The sequence below is a fragment of the Vigna radiata genome, chromosome 4, assembly GCF_000741045.1.
Source record: "Vigna radiata var. radiata cultivar VC1973A chromosome 4, Vradiata_ver6, whole genome shotgun sequence".
Taxonomy (NCBI): domain Eukaryota; kingdom Viridiplantae; phylum Streptophyta; class Magnoliopsida; order Fabales; family Fabaceae; genus Vigna; species Vigna radiata.
This window is the reverse complement of record NC_028354.1, coordinates 19,844,643-19,862,582: the sequence shown is the minus strand read 5'-3', so window position 1 is coordinate 19,862,582 and position 17,940 is coordinate 19,844,643. Positions and strand designations below refer to the sequence as shown.

Genomic DNA, 17,940 nt, shown 5'->3' with positions numbered 1-17,940 from the left:
CTCTTAAAATATATTAACATAGAAAAAAATATTATATAAGAAATATATTGGAAACAAGAGTGTTTTATTTCAGTTATTGTTAATTTGTAGCACTTAACCAGTTATGTACATATTTAAAAAGGACTTAAATTTTCGTCTAGTGTTATTGCAGTACTAGAAAATATAAGGAGTGATAATTAAATTGTAGTTGAAAAGATGATGGATGGACTATAATTATGCATACAACGGGTACAAGCGTAGTTTAATAATCCAGCTAACTCATAAGGCAGAATGAACCAGTCAAAAACTTGTCAAAGTACATGAAAAGAACTGGACCATTTTCAAAAACAACTCTCCTCACCTTCTGCAAATAAATGACCACTCCAACAAGAGAATAACATGAACAGATAACAAAAGCTAGAATGAAAAAGATTACAATCTGCAATGTATTGCTTCCAGACAAATCATCATAGTAGTCTTTCCCTTCAATAAACCTATTTCTCAAGACACTTTAGAAGCACTTTCTGTGAACAATTGATGGGCCAGACTCATCATATTCTGCCTTTGCAATCCACATCTGCACACAACAAGTTTGTGTCATTATTATGCATAGAAAAATGCATCGCCCACAGTATCATTAAAGGAAACACAAAAGAATAAAGGAAGAGAACAAACCTGCTGGAATGTGCTGAGAGATGCCAGGATGGAACCACCAATCCAGACACTGTACTTCCTCTCAGGTGGTGCTACAACCTTGATCTTCATGCTGCTGGGTGCCAATGCAGAAATTTCCTTGCTCATTCTGTCAGCAATGCCAGGGAACATGGTGGTTCCTCCTGAAAGCACAATGTTACCATAGAGGTCCTTCCTGATATCAACATCGCACTTCATTATGGAGTTGTATGTTGTCTCGTGAATGCCAGCAGCTTCCATTCCTATCATGGATGGTTGGAACAGAACCTCTGGACATCTGAAACGCTCATCGCCAATGGTGATGATCTGTCCATCAGGCAACTCATAGCTCTTCTCCACAGATGAGCTGGTCCTCGCTGTCTCGAGTTCTTGTTCATAGTCAAGGGCAATGTAGGACAGCTTTTCTTTAACATCCCTTACAATTTCCCGCTCTGCTGAGGTGGTGAAAGAATAACCACGTTCCGTCAAAATTTTCATCAAGAAATCAGTGAGGTCACGACCAGCCAGATCCAGACGAAGGATGGCATGTGGGAGAGCATAACCCTCATAGATAGGGACAGTGTGGCTGACACCATCACCAGAATCCAACACAATACCTGCAAAGAGAAGGCAAATAAATAAACTCGAAATCAATCACCTGATATATGGAAACTTTATAGCAATTTTCACATTTGCTAAACTATACAACCTGAATCTAATCAAACAACTAAAAATTAGCTTACCAGTTGTACGACCACTTGCATACAGTGAAAGAACGGCCTGGATGGCAACATACATGGCAGGAGTGTTAAAGGTCTCAAACATGATCTGGGTCATCTTCTCACGGTTAGCCTTGGGATTAAGAGGAGCCTCTGTCAACAGAACTGGATGCTCTTCAGGGGCAACACGAAGCTCGTTATAGAAGGTATGATGCCAAATCTTTTCCATATCATCCCAATTGCTCACAATTCCATGCTCAATTGGGTACTTTAGAGTCAAAATACCCCTCTTAGACTGAGCCTCATCACCAACGTATGCATCTTTTTGACCCATGCCAACCATCACACCAGTGTGACGAGGACGACCTACAATGCTGGGAAACACAGCACGTGGGGCATCATCTCCAGCAAATCCAGCCTACAAAGATTCGTTAAAATTAATTTCTCAATTTCAAATAAGTAACAAAATTAAAATGGTATTCGTATAAAACCAACAGAATTATGTCAGTTACTATCAAACAAATTTGATACAAAAAGGTAAGAAAGCTCCAACATGTACCTTAACCATTCCTGTTCCATTGTCACAAACAAGAGGTTGAATATCCTCAGCGTCTGCCATCTTCTAATTTCTGCAGGATAACTGACTAATATTCAGTACAACTGCACCAATTCTGTAAGCACAGCTTATAGAGAAGACCATAAGGGAAATTTAGAATGAGAAAATTTCTACATTAATATTGCTTTCCTTCCCTTCCATAGTACATTATGAACAAGTGACACAAATATCCAAAAACCAAAAATTAGATGATAAGATCACAATTTAATCATACATTTAGCCTAACCCATTACAATTTAATCTTAATCTTTTTGGTTTATAAACAATAAATGATCTACAAGGACACACATGAACAGAAAGCTAAGCCATTACAATAAAGGCATAAGAAAAGAAGAATATAAGCTGTAACATTATACAATCCTTGCACTATTTTTGTTCTAATTTTTGTATTACTTAAGTCAGATTAGTCCCACAGCAAGTCGTTTCAAAATAACATATATCAACACTAAGGATGAGTATATCATGGACAAAGCATCATGTGACAAATTGACTATTGGTGTGCTGATATAATTTAACACATCAATATACAGTAGAAACCTTAGGCAATTGATTACCCGCAAATACTTAACATAGAAAAAGACTTGTATCCCAGATTGCATGACAGAAATAAATGTGTTCCAACAGAGTAGATCCCAAATAAAGGTTAATACATACTGTACACATACCCACTATAACATCCTACATTCACATATAGATCCTACATTTCTCAGACAAGTGCGGGGATGTTGTTAGAAGAATAAGTTGATGAGACATGCACCATAAGTCATGATAATTGGTTGTTAGAAAGTTAGGGAACACTTAAAATGTTGCAAATATCCAAAGAAAGGGTCCACAAGTAAAGCATTATTGCATTTCCTTTTCGGTATCTCTTCTTTTAATTTTGGGAGAGAGGGAAGTTTCATACACCTCACCATAATTTTAAACATAACTAATTAATTGCATCACGGCAAAAAAGTATACTAATACAAATCATTGTGTTCTCTCAACCTCAAACAACAATCCAGATTCGTTACCTACTCATCTGAAAACAACTTTTACACAGAACCATGCCCAACAACCACAGATCCATCCCAATCGACCACAAATCTCAAAGAAACAAACACAACGGTTCATGATGTAACGATTAAAGCCGGTCAAAATTACTATTTCCTTCAAAATAAAAACCATTTCACAAACAACACCCAGATCGATCGATTGAAAAAGACCCAGATTAAGTTTTCTTGAAAAAATAACTAGCGAAACATCAGAAAAACCAAAAATCTAACAATAATCCATCTCGCATCCACAAAGAAGTCAGAAAATAAAAGAAAAAACAAAAATTTCTCACACCCAGTGGAAGAAATCGAAATCAAACACAGCCCGATTGAAATCCAGCTACCCGACAACCAATAAAGGGAGAACAAAGAATGTCTCCATTGGAATTGAGCAAGAAAGCAAAATTGAAAGCTGAAATGGTAAAACGGAAAAAGAAGAAACAGATCCAAGCAAGAAAGAAACGGATCGAGGGTTAGAAACAGACCTTGGGAAGGGAAATGGCGAGGGTGATGGAAGGCAAAGAGCGAGAGAAAATGCAGAGTTCGTGATGAGGGGAAATGAGAGAGAGAGAGATGTACCAAGAAAATATGGAAACTGGTATTCAATATAAGAAGCATAAGATGCAATATCAACCGTTGATTTCTCATTTTAAATCAACAATGATTTCCACGGTGCTTCCTTTTTTTTAGTTTTTTGTGCTTCTATTTTTGTTACTGTTTTCTTTCTTCTCCACAAATTTTTTACCTTTATTTTCTAGCACGCATTTTGTCCTCCCGTTTTATCCTTCACTAAATTGCTAATTTTAGCATCTTAAATCATCTTATTTTATTTATTCAAGAGATTAATTCTCATAATCCCTTTTCTAAAACCAAGTTCATTTTTATTTGGAATGTCAACTTAATTTTATTTGCTTATAATAATTGTTTAAGAGATCATTTTGTTAGAAATAGTTAGTAGAAGTAACATTCCTTTTGAGGAAAACAATAAAGATTGTTATATAAGTATAATTTCATTTTAAAATCATTAATAACTTAAAATGTCTAATAATTTAAAATATTTTCATTCTCAAAATATCCTTTGTTTTTAGTTAGAAGTAAAGTTTTCTTTTGTTTATCTTATTTTAAAAAAGAAATCTTTTATTTTCAATTATTATTATACATTTTTTTCCCTTTCATACGAGATTAATTAGACTGTTTCACACTAAAAGTGGATTCCAGAAAAAAAAATAAGAAAAAAAGAAAAAAAATTATTAGTACAGGTAAAAGATAATTTATACGAATAATGTTAATTTGGAAGTTATATATTAATACTGTATTGTTCCTCTTGAACGTATAAAAAGGAATGGTGAAGAAAAAGATAAAACACCCCTTTCCCTCTAATTATGGAGTGGCAAGAATGAAAGGTTATGTGGATAGAATTTCATTAGGATATGCAACTTTTTCTTAAGATTAACTTTTAATTTAGGATCCACTTTACAATAAAATAAACCCTAATGTTATTTGGGCCCGATTATGCAGCTAGCCAACCACAAATAGTTGTCGAGCACTAAGAACATCTTCAATCCTAACTGAATATGCTCTGTCAAGTCCCTGAAATGCAAGACTAACAGCAAATATTTGAAAGCGAAGGAGAAATAAAGCTCTATAAAAGTACTAATTGCCAGCAAAGCATTGTGTTTAAAATAATACAACATAGGAGAATAAAAGAAAGGGGTGGAAATGGATAATGAACAGCATTAGTAGTTGAGGTTGTTCTTGACACGTAGATAGATAGATGAAGTTAATTATTCAGGCTTTAATTATTGGAGGTTTAAAAGTTTATTTACCATATAGGCTTATAAATCAAAAAGTGCTTCAATCTTTAATTACAGGCCGCAAAAAACTGCATTAATTATATTGGTACCAACTGTATTTATAATGAGTTAGTTTAATTCACATGTATATGATGGGAGAATATACATAGTTTATAAATGTATCAGAGTAGGAGTCAAATTAAATCATCACTTTTAAGGTTGAAATCATTGTAAAGAGGTTTAACCCACACATGTATCTCTGTAAGTAAGATATTATCTGGATTAAATTCTTACAAATTTGTTTTTGATCTCATAGATTTGCTCAATTAGATGCATTTTACATCCAGCATACAAATATGACTACACTAGAAAGTATATTTATATTTTGATAAATATATCAAGTTTTACAATGACTTATAGAGCTAAAAAGAAAATAACATGTGCTACCATTATTTTTATACATTGAATTGAGGACTTGTTTCTGCATTAGATAAAATAAAGCTATCAGAGTGGACAAACTCCTGAGGATGCTTATATGTGACACAAGCCCGTCTTATCAGTTGTTTGGTGCATTATATTTTATAACCATAAAGAGCAAAGCCAATTTATATTTAATAAATATAGTAAATTCTAAAATTGGTATTTTGATGACCCTACTTACCAAATTAAAACAGCATTAAAACATAACTATAGAACACCACTATATCAGTTTTCTAAATATTTTTGACCACCAAATTAGTCCGCCAAAAATGTTGCAACAATACATCCATCAAAAGTTTAAAACATACTCGTACAAAGAAAACTCCAAAGGAATTAATAAATGAAATAATATTCTCATCCAAACTGAATCCTTTGTACTTTTGTATATCAGACTACTGATGATTATTAACTTTAAGATCCAGAGATTGGTATCTCACGAATTTAAAAGGAATTCTGGGGAAGATGATCATTCTTTCTCATCAGTTTTCTGCTTGGTCCTATCAACTCCATCGACCGGAGGCAATGTCTACATATATAAAAAAGAATGAGTCAACAACATCAAACAAAAAAAAAGATATAGACCCTCTAGATTGCACCGTAGGTACCATAGTATAAGTGATAACAGATGATAAAAACCTCAAGGGAGTATAACACTTAGATGTCCATGACTTTTTTATTCAAGAGTTTGTATCAATGTTTTTTCACTTCACTATCTATGATGCAGTATAGGGAAAGTTTAAATTCATAGTGAAAGTAGAGGACAAGATAAGGAGGATCTTGAACAAGTATATACGTGTTTGAATGTGCTACTACTGCAACAAAAATATCCTCACCACAATGTTTACACAGAGTGGCTTGAATTTATAGTAATGCGGACATAAAGATAGATTTTATGGATGGTGAAACAGATCTAACAAGTTGTACTTAAGTAACTGGATGGCACAGTATACTGCAATGATCAATGCAATGTCAAGTAAAAGGATGGGCTACATCTCAAAAAATTAGCTAGCAATGATCTCAACTCTGCATGTTGTTTTCTTGACAGTTTAAAATAAAAAGGTATTTCAAATAGCATAGGTTTCAATCCAGCACACAAGCTCCCTGTGTGTTAAATCATATACTAGGCATTCAAAAGTCAAAGTTCAACCAATGAAAAAACACATATACCTTGGGCGTATTTTCATATTTATAACAACACTGAATAAAGAGTGTACTATTTACTAAAGACCATGAAAAAGTAAAACTAAAAACTTACAAGATTAGGCTTATACATATTGTGAACAACGGAAGCACCGGCAAGAAGAGAGAAGACAACAACCACACAGGACCAAGCCAGTGAAGGAGTACCTGTCGGCGGCCTTCCACCACCAAATTTTCTATTCATCCTCAAAATATTTTAGACCGTTCGTGTCACCCAAAATGACTTAAATCAAAGCTTGAATCACACAAGACCTTCAAATATTCAGACACATAATGTGAACATAAATTGGCAAGTGAAAAACCTAACATCATTGTTAAAATTCAAGCATAAAGTCAATCAGTCAGAAAATTGTCAAAGGATATCCGCACAAAACCTAAATTAATTGCCCACACAATTCGGAGTTAACTGAATAAACCCCAGAAACATAAATAAAGGACACTGGCAGATAGAAAAGAGCAAGCATGGTCAAGAGCAATGGGGCTAGGATTCTAGGAGACAGCACTAGCATGATATCGTTCAGACATTGTAACAAACATGTTATGAGCATTGTTTTTGGAGGTAGAATTACACAACACTATAAACCAACAATGAATTTGATCAAGCAGATGGTGCACAACACAGTAATCTCTTATGGAAGTAAGAAAGTATGATACCAATAATAGCAAATTTGACAAAGTAAGACAGTCCTTGGCGTTTCCTGCAAGATGCGGAGAAGATTTGACAAAATAAGAGCAAATTTTTTAAATAAATTTATTTCTGTTATCTACATGGAAATTAAATGATTAGCATTTTTAAGAAAATAAGGAACGCCGATCTGTCCAAGAAATTGAAAAGAAGAAAAACAGTGTCTCAGGACAATACCATTTTTCAGATTTATAGTTTTATTATTATATTTTTAATTTTAAAAAAATTACTGCACTTCTTAAATTTTGAGTACACTTTGGTTGGTTACAGATTTTATAAAATAATACAATATGTAATAGAAATTATGCATATGATTTTGAAAAGTTAAAAAGAAGTTGAAAAAATAATTGAACCTCAAAAAGTGTTCATAAAAAAAATATTCTACGACGATCATATTATGTAAATATTGGAGAAAATCGCAACCGAAAATTCCAATAACATCAATACAAATTAAAAAGTACGTTTTAATTTTTTTTAAGTCTCTATTAAATAGTAGCTAAACCTACTTTTACTTCTATTTGAATTTTATTAATATGGAAAAAAAAATTTAACAATTTTTTTTTTGTTATCAAATTTTTTTTAACATATCAAGGTTCTATTAATATATTATAACTAAATTCTACTTATTAATATATTATAACTAAATATTAGTAGATTGATTATTTTCTATTTTTTTTTTATTATTTATTATAATTGTTAACCCTCAATTTTATCTTGATAAATAAGTTCATTTTAAAAAAATATAAAAACGTATGTTTTAAATTAATGGTAAATAAAAAAATAAAAAATGAAAAAAAAGTATTTAAATTTTTAAACTTTAATTTTAGCACAAAAAAAATATAGTACCAAAAATAATAATAAAATAAAATAATCTAATTTGTTTTTTGGGTCCAATAGTTCAAGACTTCTATACATATCCTCATCCATTCTTTATTTTACATCCATCACAGAATATGTCATAAGAAAATATTTTGAAATCTTTGATTTTGAAGAAAGATGTGATTTTGATAATTAGAATCTAAATGATAATTAGAATCAATATCTTGACAGTATGCTATGATTTGCTCTATCAAATTTTCAGTATGATTTTAATTCTTTGAAACAATATATCTTATAATAATTAGTATCAATATCTCTTATATTATATTATGATTTGATTTTTACACTATCAAAACCAATTCTTTTCTTATATTCTTATATGACCTTGTTCAACAAAAAAAAACTGTTGTTTTTCTTTATAATGTTATTTTTGAAAAAAAAATATTTAAAAAATTACATCCACTTCAAGTATACTGATATGAGCAACTATTTTATTGCATCAGGGCAAACACATGAATTCACAATGATTTTGTGTATTTCCTGATATGAACTATCAAATGTATATACCTCATGAAAAACTAGTGGTATACCAGTTGATTCTTCTTGCAATCTACTTCCACTTTGTTCCTGCAATGAACAATCTCCTTAGTTATAGCAGATCATCTATCTAATCCCAAGTTATTGGAAAACGTCTATTATGATCGTCTCAATATTGTTCGTAAAAGAAGGTGAGAGAGTTCACGGCGATGATGGAGGGTTATGGATTCTGGAGTTGCGGCATGATGAAGTTCGAACAAAACCACTTTGAAATACCAGATTTCCATGTTATTGGTTTTTTAAGTTGTCACGTATATAAAAAATTAACAACTTATTCACTGATAGCTGACCTGGACACTCTGCCGTTAAAATTTTTTACGTAGTAAGCAATAAGGACTAAAGTGAACCGTTTTTACAAGATGTAAGACTTTAGTGAGCTTTTAAAAAAAGGTGAGACAACTTTGAACATACCCTACGAGAAGAGAAACCAAAATAGATATTAAACCTATTATTATCGTCCCTTTACAACTATGACCAAGCCAAAACAACAAATAAATAAAACCCTTCTACTATGTTCCAGACACAGTTTTGCTTTTATCAATTCAACAACTTTATTGTAAAGTGGAGATATGGTACAATGAAATACAGGCAGTATTAGAATGAGTGAAGTTAAAATACTAACAAAATAATTAGCAAAGATTCTAAAAAGTTAAAAATCCTCATCCATCTTGAATACAACGCGCTTTTGAAAGAAGTTAGTCTTCCCCTGGAGAGATATAAGCTCCATCTAATAAAAGGGATTATGAACACCGTACACCTTCCCGCATTCAAGCGCACCCAGCAGTCGATTCGCGACAAACTCAATATATTGACTCATCAGTTCCCCGTTATCCCCACCAACGCACAAGGAGACGCGTCGCACACAAACTCCCTCTCTATGTCAACCGCTTCGTGCACAATCTCCTTCGTCGCACACAAACATTGGTTTTGGAATTGCAATTCTTTTTCCTATTTGAAAGCTGGAGGAGTCCACTGCGTGTACATTTGAGATATGGAAATATATATCAAAACTAGAATGGTTTATGTTTTTGACGTTCTTAGGTAGAATCGATATGTCTGATATTCCATATGATTGGGGCTATTTGCAAAATTGTATTAGCTTGTTAGTTCCTCTTAAGTGAAGGAGATATATTCCATAAGATTTATGGAATAAAGCTATAATTTTTAATTAAAACTAACAGTTAAGATTCAAACATTTGACTCTTCGCTATATATGCATCTGTATTTAATCACAAAATCTGAACCTAAATCAATAGGTGCACTATCTCAATTTAGAAGATTTAAATTAAAATTGAGTGTGTCAAGTGCAGAATGACAATGTCATGCAAATAAGAAACCTTTAAAATTTAACGGGAACCAAGGTTATGCTGAGAAGGAGGGTCTCCCTTTCATCGAGACATCTGTTCTTGAAACTACTAATGCCGAAAAGGTTTCCCAGACCATTCTCTCTGAGATCTACCTAATAAATCACTCTCCTCCACTCCTCATCCTGCATCTTCCAATGTTAAAGAAGGAAAAACCATCAGAGTTCACAATTCTCAATCCACCACTTGTTGTACTTCCTCCTGCATACGCGGGTTCAAATACAAATTTTGGCCGGTGATGGAATTCGACAAAGCCATCACCCTAGGCCGGGTTTGTCATCGACCACGGTTAGGATAAAATGTGTTTATTTAAAAAAAAATATATGATCCAATTGATATAGTTACAAAAATGAAGACTCAATTAAGATTACCCTACAAAAGTGAGGACCAACCAAGAATTTAAACCATCATAATTCATCTTAAAAAGTATCTATAAAATTTGGTATGTACAAAAATCTTATAAAAGTAAATATTTTACATAATAAAAACTATATTATAAATCTCCTATAGAGAACTTATATTATAATTAATATTTTATATTTTCAGGTGTGTTGATCCAGCTAGTAAACTGTATTACAAAGAGAGAAATATTCAGTTAGTTTTGGAACATGCGTGTGATATTGGAAAATCAATTTTGAATTATCGTTATCGATTCCTCATTCTTGAAATCTATTTATGTGTTGTTATATTTTGAAGGTTTTAATAATAATAATAATAATAATAATAAGATATTAATTTTAATTATAAAAACAATTATATCTTAATGTATTCAAATTAATTTTTACCTATCATATTATTCAAGTCATTCATAAATTTTCACAAATTTAATAAATTTGTTGTGTAATTTTTTTCCATAAACTACAAATCTGCCTATGAAATCAAATATTCAGAACAAGAGTAATTTTTAATTATGTCTTTTAGTCCCATTGCATTTTAAATTATATAATCAAGTTATCACTAGTACAGAAACACTGTTTAACGTCGATTAATTTGGGCTTTTAATGTCACTTCCAAAATCAACGTCTATAAGGGTGACGTCAATGGGACGTCGAAATTCTATATGACCGACATCTCATTAGACGTCAGTTCACCCTCATCATCGACGTCTATATAGACGTCGACATATGCCAAAACCGACATGTAATGGGACTATATAGACGTCAGCCTGCGCACTAACCAACGTCTCCGGGTATATATGAAGGTCGAAAATGTCTTTAACCGACGTCTATCTTCATTGTAGACGTCGGACATTGCATTAACCAACGTCTAATATAGACGTCTGTTTTAGTGCAGTTTTGATCTGGTATTTCGATAACCAATACCACACTCTCCCTTTGCTAGCTTCCCCACAAAAAAAGCTTGCGTCTTTTGCATCTGTCATGACATTTCAACCAAAAACGGAACCTGGGTCGAAACTAGGCATTTCAACCCAAAACCGAACCTAGGTCGAAACTAGGCAACGACTCAAAGTTCAATTTTGGGTTGAAACGTCATTAAACATACAAAAGACGCTGCTTTCCTTGTGAGGAAGCTAGCAAAGGGAGAATGTTGTACTACATTACCCAAAGAGAGGATCAAAACTGCACTAAAACACAACAAAAACACAATTTAATCGGTTAGTAGAGGATATATGATGAAAAAACCAATTTAATCGGAATAAAACAAAGTTTAAACTGTTGAAATAAAAAAAAAATGCACTTGCAATGCTTAGGGGCGACACAGAGAAAAGGAAAGGAGGAAGAAGATGGCGAGCGTAACTGCGACAGAGAAACAAAGAGGAGGAAGAAGATTGGGCGAAACTGCGACAGAAAACAGAGAGGAGGAAGAAGATTGGGCGAAACTGAGACAGAGTAAAACGGAGAGGAGGAAGAAGACGATGCGCGTAACTGCGACTTCGCAATTATTTAAACACAAAATGATGCGTCGGGTTCCCTAAACACCGACATATGTAGACGGACGTCGGTTACCTTACTAATTCGACATCCAAGAGACGCTTCACCTGCCTTTTTCAGGCGCTTTAGACGTCGAATGCAGGGGTGGTGACGTCTAAAGCGCTGAACGAAGTGACATTTGAGTGTCAGGTCAGTCCAGTAAACGACGGAGACCATACATCACCGGCGTCTATAACATTATAGACGTCGGTGTTGTTCAAACAGACGTTGAATGTGCCTGTGATTAAGTAAATCGCATTAAATGAAAGGATATAGACATCGACGCCCTAAAAAACCCGACGTCCAGTTCAAAAGACTTTTCACCGCCATTTCAAAGAGACTTTTCACCGCCTTTTTCAGGCCCTTTAGATGTCGGATGCCAGGATTGTGACGTCTAAAACGCTTAACGAAGTGACGTTTCAGTATCCGGTCACTCCCGTAGACGACGGGGACCTGGGGGAGTCGACGTCTATTGACGTCTATCGTCTAATAGACGTCGGTGCTGAACCAACAGACGCCTATTTTTCCTGCGGGTAAGTAAATCACATTTATTGCAGTCATATAGACGTTGGCTATCTGTGTAAACTGACATCCAGTAGACTTCTGACTTGTCTTTTCAGGCCACTTAGACGTTAGTTTGTGGGAAACGAACGTCTACGATATTATAGACGACGGTTCCGACGTAAACCGATTGTCAACTTATTTACTAAAATACATATATATCGCGAGGATCACACGTCTATGAAGTGACGTTAAATAGCGATTTTGTACTAGTGTAGACACTTAATCTTTTAATTATAATTGTGGTGAATCTTTTAATTATAATTGTGGTTGGTAACATTTATACTAACAACTTGTATAATAAATTTTCCCAGAGGTTAATCATATTTTTAATGTATATACTAATAACTGATTTGTTTTCTATCAATCTTGACAGTGCTCCAAATACAAGCCATTAAGAGCAAAGGAATCTACTTTGACGTGTACTTGACACTTTAAGCTGTTTATTCAAAATAAAAAAAATTTTGTTAGAGTTTTCAAAAGTCAATGACACAACTAAAAATAAATTTTTTTATACACATATTTATATATATTAAAATAGTATAACCTTGATGAATGACAAGGAAGTATAATAATGGATTTAAAATGAAAAGTTGGTAGTCATAATTTGAATTTAGTTCTAAGTGATATCTTGAATTTATGTTTTAGAGGTTTATTTATTTATTTTTTATTGGAGTTTTCCAACGAAATTATTATTCTTTAATTGTTTCTTCCACTAAAGGATGGAAAATATTAGAATAAAATGTGTAAGTTTCTTGTTAAAAAATAGATTAAAATTACTTAAGATCCTTTAATCAAATCGTATGAGATAAAAAGAGTGAATATTTAACTATTTATGAGATTCAACATTTTGAATTATATTAAAAAAAACAAAAAATTTACACAGAAGATAACTGTAGTTAATTTTAAAGGTGTTTGAAAATTAAACTATTTATTTTAAGATAAAGTGAGATGTTATAATTGTGTGAGATATATAATTTAACTATCTAGCGAAAATATAACTTGATATTTTTTTTTCTATAATAAGTAGTATTCTCAAAACATATTAGAATCCGTAAATAAACTCGATCTACAACAGATTTGGATTGAGTTGGTTAAATTTTTTATTTTTAATTTTTTTATGGGTAAATTTTGAAACTAACTTACTAAGAATCTAATTCATCTTGATTAAATATGTGATGAACTGGATTCACTCACCAATTTACTTAATTTTTAATATATATTTCAATCCAACTTGGAAACATTCACATTAAAACCTCTACGTTTAACACAGTTTTAATCTTTATTGTTAAAATTGAACATTAATTATATATATATATATAATGCTTAGATTGAATAATAAAGATAAAATATAACATTATATATATATATATATATATATATATATATATATATATATATATATATATATATATTTTCTTATTGTAGCTTGAGGGGATATTAGATATGTATTTAGTTTATTTTTTATTAATTGGTTACCTTCTGTTTTACCAGCTGTATATAAGTTATACTTTGTCTATCATTGAATATGATTTACACTTTTCATCCATTTTTTGTTACACTCCACCTTCCCGGAATTGCCATATGCATCCTTTAGAATATTCCATGCCTCCTTCGACGTAGCAGTCTTGGATATTTTCTGAAAATTGACAACAGACACATTAAAAATCGTATGAGATAAAAAGTGAGATCATAATTTTTATGAATTATATTAAGAAGAAGAGTTACAGTAGTTTTACATAAAATACAAATGTAGTGAGCTATTAAAACAATTAAACTATTTATTTTAAGATAAAGTGAGCTATTATAATTGTGTGAGGTATATAATTTAACCACCTAACGAAATATAACTCCATATTTCTTTTTTTTCTTTAGTAAGACATGAAATTGATTCTATTATATATTTTGGTTGGATTTTAAATGTTGATGAGTGTTGCGGCTATATTAATTTTATAAATTACAATATAATATTATGATGTTTATTCGGTCCAACAAAAGTCTTAAAATGTACTGTATAATATTTTTTTTGAGTCTCTATATTAAATAGCATTTAAACCTAATTTTCTTTCTATTCAAATCATATTGATATATTATAAGTAAATCCTATTTTTACTTTATTCGAAATCATATTTTGATTATTTATTTTATTATTATTATTATAGTTATCAACGCTCAATTTTATCTTCATAAATAAGTTCATTTTAAAACATAAAATATATATAAAGAAAAATATGTTTTCTAATGGTAAATAAAAAAGATAAAAAAATAAAATAAAAATTCTTTAAATCTTTAAACTTTAATTTAAAAAAAAAAATATAGTACCAAAATTAAAAATAAAATAAAATAATCCAATTTGTTTTCTTGAATCCAACAACTCAAGACTTCTATAAACATATCCTGCAGTCATTCTTTGTTTTAGACCCCTCACAAACATGTCACAAAAAAATATTTTAAAGAAGGATGCGATTTTGATAATCAGGATCAATATCGTGATAGTATGTTATGATTTGCTTTATAAAATATTTCCATTAGAAAAAAATATGATTTTAATCCTTTAAAGCAATATATCTTATAATAATTAAAATGAATATCACAGATATTATATTATGATTTGATATTTATAATATCAAGACCAATTTCTTTCTTATATTCATGTCTGATAAAAAAGAAACTAATTTTTTTTTATAATGTTATTTTTGCAAAAAAATAAATATTTTAAAAACCACATCCACTTCGAGTAGCCATATTAATAACTTTTTTAAGTGTAAACAACTCTTGGACTCAAAATCTTATTCTAATTTTGTTTTATAATATTTCATAGTTTTTTTTTTAGAATAAATAGATGGTGATTCCAAAACTTCTTTTTAATTTTTTTTTTTCGGTTAAACGTCCCTTCACGATTTCAGTTAAGATATTACTGTTATTATACTAATAAGAACATAAATCACAATCTATACTGATATATAAATATAACTAATCTGCTTGAAAAATACTCATTTCATAATTATCGTTCATAGATCCTACATCTACTAGAAAGGAGGTCCTCTCCACACCAAAGAAACAATTGATCTTTTTCGTCAAGGAAGTGATTTTCGTACTAAAAGAACAACAAAACCACAGGTATGGTAGGATCTCATCTAGAGTATTTTAGTTTTTCGAAAAATATCACTTTAATATGATATGATAAAGATAATTATGGTCGTTTTTATTTACATCCTTTACATTAAAATCGTGACAAGCGATTTTTAGTGCCAAGGAAAATTAAATGCATGATGATCCTGTTGATCATGGGTGCGAGTATGTTCGTTTCCAATTTCCTTGCTTGCAATGCAGATCCTGTTGATCGGAACAAGTGTTTGGGTTCATTTTCTTACTTTTACTAAAAATTAACCTTTCATATTCATCCATACTTTCTTCTATCTTACAAGGAAGAATGACTGAAGACAAAAAGGGAATGGCAATAGGAATCGACCTTGGCACAACATACTCCTGTGTTGCAGTATGGCAGCAACAACATAATAGGGTACAGATCATTCATAATGATCAAGGCAACAATACCACTCCTTCTTGTGTTGCTTTCACGGAGCATGAAAGGTTGATAGGAGATGCTGCTAAAAATCAGGCTGCTTCCAATCCAGAGAACACCATCTTCGATATATTTTTATTCTTAAACTATTACTTGTTTCTTCCTTTCTATGATCACCAAAATCTTTTCTTTTAACTCTTGCAGATGCTAAGAGGTTGATAGGTAGGAAATACAGTGACCCTTTCGTTCAGAAAGACAAAATGTTGTGGCCATTTAAGGTTGTTGCCGGTGTCAAAGACAAACCCATAATTTCTGTGAAATACAAGGGTCAGGAGAAGAGTCTTTGCGCGGAGGAAATATCATCCATGGTCCTCTCAAAGATGCGGGACATTGCAGAGGCATACTTGCAAAAGCCTGTAAAGAATGCGGTGGTTACTGTGCCTGCCTATTTCAATGATTCTCAGCGCAAAGCTACNATGGATGCTGGTGCTATTATAGGTCTCAATGTTATTCGTATAATCAATGAACCTACCGCTGCAGCAATTGCATACGGTCTTGATACGAGAAATGATTGTGTTGGAGAACGAAATATTTTTGTTTTTGACTTTGGAGGAGGTACATTCGATGTGTCTATTCTCACTATTGAGAACAAAGTCTTTCAAGTTAAGGCCACAGCCGGAAACACTCACCTTGGCGGAGAGGACATTGACGATAGAATGATGAACTACTTTGTGGAGGAGATGAAAAGGAAAAGGAAAGTTGACATAGGTGGGAATCCACGTGCCTTAAGGAGGTTGAGGAGTGCTTGCGAGAAAGCAAAAAGGACACTCTCACATGCTGTTACTGCAAACATTGAGGTAGATAATTTATTTCAAGACATTGATTTGTGTTCTTCAATGACCCGAGCAAAATTTGAAGAGATCAATATGGAGCTCTTTGAAGAATGTATGGAAACAGTAGATAGGTGTCTTAAGGATGCTAAGATGGATAAAAGTAGTGTGCATGATGTTGTCCTTGTGGGTGGTTCTTCTAGGATTCCCAAAATGCAGCAGCTACTTGAAGACTTTTTCAATGGAAAGGATCTTTGCAAGAGCCTAAACCCTGATGAGGCTGTTGCTTATGGTGCGGCTGTGCAGGCTGCTCTCTTGACTGAAGGCATTAAGAATGTTCCAGATTTGGTATTGAAAGATGTTACTCCGCTTTCACTTGGCGTATCGGTACAGGGGGATCTCATGAATGTTGTGATTCCTAGGAACACTACTATTCCTATAACGAAGAAACAAGTTATTGAGACACTCGAAGATGACCAATATTCAGTTTGGCTTCCGGTTTGTGAGGGCGAGAGAGCAAAAGGAAGTGATAATAATTTGTTGGGTTCTATAACTATTTCTGGCTTACCCCCAGCTCCTCGTGGCTATTCTTTTGATTTGACTTTTACAATAGATGAAAATGGCATTCTTTCTGTTTCTGCTGAGGATAAAGTTACCGGTAATTGGGAAGAAGTTATAATATCTAATAACAAAGGAAGACTATCAAAAGCAGAAATTAGTAAAATGATTAAAGAAGCAGAGAATTATAAGTCTGAAGATGAGAAGTTTCTTAAAAAGACCAATGCAATGAATGATTTAGATTATCATGTTTATAAGATCGGAAAGGCTTTAAAGAGAGAGGATATCAGCTCAAAGTTGTGCTCGAAAGAAAAGGAAGATATCATGGATAAAATTTCTAGAGTCACTGATATACTTGATAGGCGGGACGAGATGGAAGATATAGTTGCTATTGAATACTTTCTGAAAGATCTAAAAGCAATCGATGAACAAATTATGGTATTGGAAAAGGTTGGTAAAAGGAAAAGAGAGTCATAGTTAGTTTACAAATTCTGATTGTACAGCTACACGTTTTGTTCGCATTCTTGTGATTTTCAGTGTTGTCTTCTGTTATTCTTTTTCCCTGCTATTTTCTTA

At 32.3% G+C, this 17,940-nt stretch overlaps 2 protein-coding genes and 1 long non-coding RNA gene across 4 annotated transcripts; 1 reads left to right on the top strand and 2 right to left on the bottom strand.

Moving 5' to 3' along the window:
• Positions 1-181: 181 nt before the first annotated feature.
• LOC106759153 (actin-11) lies at positions 182-3,636 on the bottom strand. Of its 2 annotated transcripts, none has more exons than XM_014642164.2 (5): positions 3,506-3,636; positions 1,930-1,999; positions 1,395-1,788; positions 655-1,268; positions 182-556 (listed from the first exon to the last, which is right to left on the bottom strand). In XM_014642164.2, exons 2-5 carry the CDS (start codon positions 1,987-1,989, stop codon positions 491-493), a joined length of 1,134 nt encoding a protein of 377 aa, XP_014497650.1. In that variant the 5' UTR covers positions 1,990-1,999; positions 3,506-3,636; the 3' UTR covers positions 182-490. The 2 variants fall into 2 exon arrangements, with proteins under 2 accessions (XP_014497650.1, XP_014497651.1); XM_014642165.2 differs by having other exon boundaries at positions 1,930-2,010; positions 3,506-3,608.
• A 1,980-nt stretch (positions 3,637-5,616) lies between these two features.
• On the bottom strand, positions 5,617-7,315 carry LOC106759085. The gene is made up of 3 exons (XR_001375590.2): positions 7,148-7,315; positions 6,549-6,745; positions 5,617-5,819 (listed from the first exon to the last, which is right to left on the bottom strand). It is a non-coding gene; the product is annotated as an uncharacterized LOC106759085 (long non-coding RNA).
• Positions 7,316-15,883: 8,568 nt separating this feature from the next.
• LOC111241505 (probable mediator of RNA polymerase II transcription subunit 37c) lies at positions 15,884-17,906 on the top strand. Its single transcript, XM_022780091.1, has 2 exons — positions 15,884-16,102; positions 16,180-17,906. The coding sequence occupies exons 1-2, from the start codon at positions 15,884-15,886 to the stop codon at positions 17,839-17,841; spliced, it is 1,881 nt and encodes a 626-aa protein (XP_022635812.1). The 3' UTR covers positions 17,842-17,906.
• The last annotated feature ends 34 nt before the right edge of the window (positions 17,907-17,940 follow it).